General features: G+C 38.1%; 1 protein-coding gene across 1 annotated transcript; it reads left to right on the forward strand.

The window, feature by feature from the left end:
- Positions 1 to 2,360: 2,360 nt before the first annotated feature.
- On the forward strand, positions 2,361 to 8,346 carry LOC140835911 (uncharacterized). The gene is made up of 7 exons (XM_073201322.1): positions 2,361 to 2,529; positions 2,708 to 3,142; positions 3,560 to 3,653; positions 5,681 to 5,770; positions 6,497 to 6,716; positions 6,917 to 7,065; positions 8,031 to 8,346. Exons 1-7 carry the CDS (start codon positions 2,361 to 2,363, stop codon positions 8,344 to 8,346), a joined length of 1,473 nt encoding a protein of 490 aa, XP_073057423.1.
- The last annotated feature ends 384 nt before the right edge of the window (positions 8,347 to 8,730 follow it).

The raw sequence follows: 8,730 nt of genomic DNA on the forward strand, positions 1-8,730 counted from the left end.
AAGTGATAAGCACGAATTATATAGCGTTTTAGAGACTTTATTTTTTCGTATTCGTGTTTATCTGGCGGCTTTATTCCGAGTTTACGCTTAATTCGCTTTATTATTGCTAGTTGCAGGTTTGACCAAAAGATGATAAAAGCCAAAGAAAGGGAAAGAAAGTCAAACTTCGCAATGCCATGTCAGAAACACCCGGAAAAATAGGGAATAGCACAAAGAGAGTCTCCAGACCCCTACACGGACCCCGTGTAAAGGTCCGTGTCTTAGAAGCTCAAGGAAGAAAAATACAGTGCCTACACGGACCCCACTCCGGAGCTGTATCTGGGGTCTGTGTCATTTATCCTCCGAGAATGAGAATCACAGTGGCTACACGGACCTCACTCCGGACCACTACACGGGGTCCTTGCCCATGATTTCCCAGATGTATACACGGACCCTTACCCTGATGTGTACCCGGGGTCCGTGCCCTTCATATCAACATCAGATTTGGCGAAGATTTGTTTGGAGATTTTGGAAGATATTAAGGATGGCTCGAAAATGTCAAGGGTTGGTGGGCTTTTTGGAAAGGGGATATAAAAGAGATAACCTAAGATATTGAAGGGGACTTTTTGACACTTTGAAGAGGCGGCTAAGGCTTGGAGAAAACGAGAGGGAAACGCGCTTCACACGCAAGATTCGCGCACCATTGCTGAGATTTTCTCCTCTTCTATTTTCTTATTGTTATTCTTGAATTCGAATATTAGATTTTCTTCTAGTTTTGAATTTATAGGGTAGTTTTTCTTGTCATCAGAACCACGATAGGGACAAACTATTAATTTTGTTTATTCGTTGGATTATTTGATTTATGAGGTTATTCTATGTTATTGATCAATGTTTGCGCAATTTTCGTGCTTTTAATTTGGCCAATTATTTGCATGTTCGTTGTTCGATCTTGACTCGAAAGAGAATAGATTGACTTTAGCTTCAAAAATATTAATCAACACGCGGTTAAACCGACTAGAAATAGTATTCGATTTCAATGTGCGATTTTAGGCGACAACTGTGATTCCATCGTTGAATAATGTGTTTATGTTTAATTAAATTCAATTAGAAATAATTGAACTGTTAAATGAAAATAGGATTGTAAAGTCTAGAAATAGATTTATAATTAAATTAGAGAATTTCATCGTGACATCAATAATCTGTGGTTAAATAATTCCAGTGCATGATAATAATCAAAGTTTGCTACCGTTGTGTGTTCCCTGTCATTTTGTTGAATTCGAAAATCTCCAAGTTCCAACATGTTCTGCAAATTTGATCTTAGTAATTTATTTAGCATAAATTAGTTTAATATAAGTAGTTTAAATTATCATCAAATCACTTGTTATTGTTTGTCTAGATTAAATTGAATAGTTTAATCTTAATACTTAAAAAATAGTCTCTGTGGGATCGATACTTGGATTTGTCGTCCATTTACTATAACTTGACCTAGTCCGCTTGCCTGATTTATTCCCAACCGAAACACTCGATCAAGTTTTTGGCGCCGTTGCCGGGGACTATCTGTTTAATATTAGGATAAATTATTTATTTGAGACTAAGATTTATTTTTTATTTATTTATTGTTATTTTTAAATCTTTGGTATTTTAACTAATTTTGTTTCAGATTTTTGCATTCTTTTGGAACTTGAATTGTGCACTTGAATTTTGATTGCAGGAGTCTAGCTCGTGTTATATGAGCCGTGCTCAGGGCTTCGAAAATCTAGTGCCACTTGATCTAGAGATTGAAAGCACTCTCTGCCGCATCTATAGAGCAAGAAATTCGGATTCCTTGAGATGGATGCTTTGACAACAATCACAGCAAAGCTTGATGGATTGACACATCAAATGGCACGGTTACAAGCAAATAAATCAATACCAGTCAAATCAGTAAATCAGATTCAAGGAAACGTTGAGATAGTTGGGGGATCATCTAGTGACATGCAATTTATGCCAGATATGTCTTGTGTGGGAATACAGTACTTTAGAGGGACTCAGTGAATTATGTGGGAAACCAAGGTCGGCAACAATATAATCCATACAGTTTCTCATATAACCCGGGCTGGAGGAATCATCCGAATTTTGGGTGGAGACCATCAGAAAATTCTGTTGAGCAGCCATATTTCAACCCTCCACAACATCCTACACAACAAAAGCCTCCTCAGCAACCACCAAAACCTCCACAAGGTATTGGACCTTCTATGCCACCCGATTTCAAGCCACATGATAGCAAGTCAAATCTTGAGGATATGCACGCCAAGTACATAGCCGGGAATGAGATGAGATGGTAAAATCATGACACCATGATGCAAAGGGTAGAAACTCAACTAGGGCAGTTGGCGACACAAATGGCTACACGAGCTCCGGGTTCACTACCTAGTGACACGGAAAAGAATCCGAAGGGTGTCAATGCAGTCACAATGACATCTCCCATAGAGCAAGAAGTAGTTGATGTTGAAAAGAATGTGAAAGAAAAGGGGTCATCCCAGCAAAGGTCTGAGGACGCAATGGAGAAAGGTAAGTTTCTAAACTCGAACCCCACTGTTGATATTAATTCACTCCCATTTCCCCAAAGAGCAAAGCAACTGCAACTGGTTACTCAATTTTCAAAATTCCTTGAGATCTTCAAAAAGCTGCACATAAATATCCCGTTTGCAGAGGCTTTAGCTCAAATGCCCTCCTATACAACTTAAAGAGATTTTGTCAAACAAGAGGAAATTAGTAGAATTTGAGACAGTTAAGCTTTCAGAGGAATGTTATGCTATTTTACAAAATAAATTACCGTCGAAGCTTAAGGATCCAGGTAGCTTCTCTATTCCTTGTACCATTGAAAGTTCATTCTTTAGCAAAACATTGTGTGATCTTGGTGCAAGCATAAACTTAATGCCTTATTCATGCTTTGAGAAGCTAGGAATTGGTGAAGTTAAACCAACTACAATTTCCCTACAATTAGCTGATAGATCTATTAAATACCCTAGGGGAGTGGTAGATGATGTTTTAGTGAAAGTTGACAAGTTTATTTTTCTAGTAGACTTTGTTTTGTTGGATATGGAAGAGGATCATGAGATTCCTCTTTTTTTATGTAGGCCATTTTTAGCCACTGGAAAAGCTCTGATAGATGTACACAAGGGTGAGTTGGTTTTGAGATTAAATGATGAGAGTGTGGTGTTAAATGTTTTCCAATCTATCAAATATCCCAATGATGTTTCAAATTGTTCTAGAATTGATGCCACTGATGAGTTTGTTGAGTGTGATATGCATGAATTAATTTGTGAGGACTCTTTGGAGATTTTTTTGACTCATTCATGTCCAGGAGATTTGGAGAATAAAGAAATTGAGGAATATATACACTATTTGGAAGCAGGCAGACCGATTTCAGAAACGGTAAACTCTAGGATTGGGGAGCTTGGGCATATCCCAAGACCCTTAAAGTCATCCATTGAATAAGCCCCAATCCTAGAGATGAAACCTCTTCCTTCGCACTTAAAATATTTATTTTTACTTGATAATGATAAACTGTCATTGATAGTTTCCTCTACTTTGACAGGGACGGGAGAAGAAAAGTTGTTACGAGTTCTGAGGGAAAATATCAAGGCCATAGGTTGGAGCATTGCAGACATCAAAGGAATCACTTCCTCCATGTGCATGCACAAAATTCTGATAGAGGCCGACCACAAGACATCTATCCACTACAACAAAAACGCCAAACGACAACGGATAAAATCTGTTGTCGTAGGCCATTTTCGACTGTTGTAATTGAGGGTGTTGTTGAAAGTGTCTTCAACGACAACGGTTTTAAACCGTTGTCTTTCTACCAACGACAACGGTTTTGCAACGGTGTTAAACTGTTGTATTTTCTACCAACGACAACGATTTTGCAAGGGTTTAAAACCGATGTCTTTTATACCAACTACATCGGTAGTATAAAAATGCTATTAAAATTTGCGACGGCATTAAAAACCGTCGCAAATGAAAACCGTTGTCGTAGCTGCATTTTGCGACGTCAAAAACCGTCGCTAATATTTTTTGCGACGGTTATACAACACCGTCGCAAATTACAGTTGCGACGGAATTACTCAGAAACCTGTCGCTAAATGTAACGACAGTATTCATGTGGAAATACCGTCGCTATTTTGCGACGGTTTACAGGTCCGTCGCTAATATTTTAGGTAAAATAAAAAAAATTTAAGAATTTTATAAATCTGTGTTGTGAATTGGTACAATCTTGTAAGAGATAAAAACTTTAAGTGTCGTGAAGTAATAAAATCGTGTAAAAGATAAAATTTTAATTGTTTTGAAATGGTAAAAAAATCGTGTAAGAGATAAAAATTTTAAGTGTTGTGAAGTGATAAAATTGTGTAAGAGATAAAAATTTTAAGTAATATGAAGTTGTAAAATCGTGTAAATAAGAAAAATTTTAAGTTTGGTGAAGTGAAGTGGAAGAAAATGGAGTGAATTTGTATGTATTTATAGAGAGTGGTGGAAAAAAATGGAGAGAAATTTAGGCGGGATCGAATTTTTGAAATTTGCGACGGGTGTTCGCTAAACCGTCGCTAAATTTAGCGACGGAAGATTGCGTATCGTCGCTATATTCAATATAGCGACGGTTTTAAATGATACAGTCGCAAATAGTAGCAACGGTTCTTATTTAAACTGTCGACAATATGAATGTAGCGACGGTATATATCAAATCGTCGCTAAAATGGAGGGTGAATCAGGCGGGATGAATTTTTGAATTTGGCGACGGGTTTTGGCTAAACCGTCGCTAATATTAGCTACGGTCTAAAATAGAACCGTCGCGAATAGGAATGTAGCGACGGCGAATATAAAACCGTCGCTAATATTAGCGACGGTTTTATTAGCCGTCGCTAATTTTCGTTGTGTTTTGTCCTAAAACCGTCGCTAATTAACGTTGTGTTTTCTAAAAATGTTGTCGATTGTCCAAAAATACACGCTAATAGACAACAGTTCATGAAACCGTTGTCGTAAATGTTCTACGACAACGGTTTTTAAAAACCGTTGTAGTGTATTATAATACTACAAATTATTTTAAAAAAATTCTACGACAACGGTTTTTAATACCACAACGGTTTTTAAAAACCGTTGTCGTTGCCCAAAAAAACACAATAATAGACAACGATTTTTAAAACCGTTGTCGTAGGCCAACAAAAAAAAAAGCTAATAGACAACGGTTTTTAAAAACCGTTGTCGTAGGCCAAAAAAGACACGTTAATAGACAACGGTTTTTAAAAACCGTTGTCGTAGCTCGAAAAAAACCGCTAATAGACAACGGTTTTTAAATACCGTTGTCGTAGGCCTAAAAGGACACGCTAATAGACAACGGTTTTTAAAACCGTTGTCGTAGCTCAAAAAACACAAGCTAATAGACAACGGTTATTAAAATCGTTGTCGTAACCCAAAAAAAACACGCTGATAGACAACGGTTATTAAAAACCGTTGTCGTATACCGAAAAAAACACGCTAATAGACAACAGTTTTTAAAAACCGTTGTCGTAGACATATCAATGACAACAGTTTTTAAGAAACTGTTGTCTATGAGCGGGTTTTTTGAGCCTACGACAACGGTTTTTCTTGAATCCGTTGTTAAAAGACAAAACACAACGCTTTTTATAAAAAACCGTTGTCGTTGATGTGTTGTTGAATGAAGATTTTCTTGTAGTGATCCAACCTCAAAGGCGTCTAAACCCAGCTATGCAAGAGGTGGTAAAGAAAGAGGTGATAAAGCTACTGGACACAGGTATTATCTACCCGATTTCTGATAGTAGGTGGGTAAATCCAGTACAAGCTGTTCCGAAAAAGGGATCACTGTCGTAAAAAATGAGAACAATGAATTAATTCATACCAGAACTGTTACAAGGTGGTGTGTTTGCATTGATTACAGAAAACTTAATGATGCCACCTATAAAGACCATTTCCCCTTCTTTTTATTGATCAAATGTTGGAAAGGTTAGCTGGACATTCTTTCTTCTGTTTCCTGGATGGTTATTCGGGTTAAATGCAAATCCTCATTGACCCTGAAGATCAGGAGAAAACCACATTTACCTATCCTTACGGGACATTTGCATAGAAACGAATGTCATTCGGTCTATGTAATGTAACAGCAACTTTCCAACGATGCATGATGGCAATTTTTCACGACATGATTGAGGATTTTATTGAAATATTCATGGATGATTTCTCTGTCTTTGGCACTTCATTTGATACTTGTTTGATTAACCTGTCTAAAGTCTTGGAGAGATGTGAGGAGTCAAATTTGGTTTAAACTGGGAAAATTGTCATTTCATGGTGAGAAAGGGAATTGTGTTGGGGCACAAATTTCTGAAACTGGGATTGAAGTTGATAAGGCTAAAATTGAAGTAATAGATAAACTCCCACCCCCAACAAACATCAGAGGAGTGCGTAGTTTTATAGGACATGCAAGGTTCTATAGACGCTTTATAAAAGACTTTTCTTGCATTGCTAGGCCACTAACCAATTTGCTGATAAAAGATGTACGCTTTGATTTTTCTGATGAGTGTGTGCAGGCATTTCAGGTTTTGAAGGAGAAATTGATCACCGCACCTGTGATGATAGCGCCTGATTGTGGGTCACCATTTGAGGTGATTTGTGATGCAAGCGACACAGCTCTAGGGCAGTTTTGGGACAAAAGAGGCAGAAATGCATCCATGTCATCTACTATGCTAGTATGACACTGTCAGCTGCCCAACTGAACTATGCCACTACAGAGAAGGAGCTTCTTGTTGTGGTTTTTGCCCTGGATAAATTTAGATCATATTAGATGGGTAGGAAAGTTGTAGTGCACACTGATCATTCAGCCTTGAAATACTTGATGGCCAAAAAGGATGCAAAAACAAGGCTAATTCGCTGGATTCTTCTGTTGTAGGAATTTGACTTGGATATAATCGATAAGAAGAGGACAGAGAAGCAAGTTGCAGACCATCTCTCGCGTTTTGAGAATCCAAGTCGAGGTAATGAAATTATTCGCGATGATTTCTCGGATGAACAACTTTTTGAGGTCAATAGTTTACCATGGTATGCTGATTTTATTAATTATCTATCCAGTAAGTACATTCCTCCCCATTTTGCTTATCAGCAAAAGAAGAAATGTTTCTCAGATTTGAAATATTATTTGTGGGAGGATCCTTATTTGTTTAGAATATGTGCAGACGGTATAGTCCGGAGATGTATTCCGCAGGAAGAGATAAGTGAAATTTTGTTTCATTGTCATGCTGGTCCGGCTGGAGGCCATTTTGGGGCAACTAGAACTGCGTCCAAAGTCCTCAAGTCTTTTTTTTATTGGCCTACTCAGTTTAAGGATGCGCATGAATATGTTAAAAAATGTCCAAATTGTCAGCGCACAGTAATATCTCTAGGAGAAGTAAATTGCCTCTCAATAGTATTTTGGTGTGTGAGATATTTGATGTATGGGGTATAGATTTCATGGGTCCGTTCTCTGTTTCTTTTGGGAACAAGTATATTTTGGTGGTTGTAGATTACATGTCTAAATGGGTGGAGGCACTTGCATGCAAAACTAATGACTATAGGGTTGTTGTTCAATTTCTCAAGAAAAATATGTTCTCACGTTTTGGCACACCTAGAGCCATTATTAGCGATGGAGGTACTCATTTTTGTAAACGACAATTTGACAGTCTGTTGGCTAAATATGGGGTCCGGCATAAGGTGGCCACACCTTATCATCCCCAAACTAGTGGCCAAGTCGAGGTATCGAACAAAGGACTTAAACGCATTCTTGAGAAGACTGTCGGTGCTTCAAGGAAAGAATGGTCTAGCAGACTCGACGATGCAATTTGGGCTTACCGTACTACTTTTAAATACCACATTTCCATGTCTCCTTTTAGATTATTGTATGGGAAGTCGTGTCACATACCCGTGGAACTTGAACATAAGGCTTATTGGGCTACCAAATTCTTGAATATTGATGCTAAAGCCACATGTGACGAGAGAGTGCTATAGCTGAATGAATTGGATGAGTTTAGGTTGGATTCTTATGAGAACACCAAGCTTTACAAGGAGAAAACCAAATGTTGGCATGATCAGAACATCGTCCATCGAGAATTTGTGGTGGGAAAACTCGTGCTGTTATACAATTCTCGACTGAAGTTGATGTCGGGCAAGTTGCATTCACGGTGGTCAGGATCATACACCATCACGCAAATTTTTCCTTACGGAACAATAGAGATCACTAGTGAAGCAACTGGAGCATTCAAGGTGAATGGGCATAGGCTGAAGGTTTATCATGGTGGTACTATGCCCGACGAGCCAACCACCGTGGGTCTGCAGGATCCAAATTGAATAGAGGAGTACAGTCGAGCTATAGACTATAAATTTACCGTTTGCTGGGAGGTGACCCAGTGTTTAGTTTTATTTTTCTTTCATCTTTAATTTAGTTTACTTTCTTTTTGTTTTATGCATATCTCGTGAGCTAATCTCAGTGAATAGTTGTGCATGTAGGTTATTCACTAGTGGTGAGACCTCTCAAGTGTGGGGATTATATTGTGACCAGCCGGCTGAGAACGTCGAATAAGCCAGAGAAGTTTCTGTACAATTCTTGCATCTTGTGCGCTTGATCGAGTTTCAATTTTGATATGTAGATTTATAGAATTGTTAACTCCTGGTTTCAAAATAATTTTCTGGTTTGTAGTATGTGTAGGGTACTCTTCAATCTTGTGATTACAG

This window comes from Primulina eburnea, chromosome 7, assembly GCF_022965805.1.
Source record: "Primulina eburnea isolate SZY01 chromosome 7, ASM2296580v1, whole genome shotgun sequence".
NCBI classification, from domain to species: domain Eukaryota; kingdom Viridiplantae; phylum Streptophyta; class Magnoliopsida; order Lamiales; family Gesneriaceae; genus Primulina; species Primulina eburnea.

What these genes read in the sequence shown, in the direction of transcription:
- LOC140835911 (XM_073201322.1), top strand. Translation starts at nt 2,361, where the DNA reads ATGGCTACACGAGCTCCGGGTTCACTACCTAGTGACACGGAAAAGAAT. An exon ending in AAAGGAATCACTTCCTCCAT is followed by an intron (nt 3,654 to 5,680) that starts GTGCATGCACAA and finishes TGTTGAATGAAG; the next exon opens with ATTTTCTTGTAGTGATCCAA. An exon ending in GAGGTCAATAGTTTACCATG is followed by an intron (nt 7,066 to 8,030) that starts GTATGCTGATTT and finishes GGATGAGTTTAG; the next exon opens with GTTGGATTCTTATGAGAACA.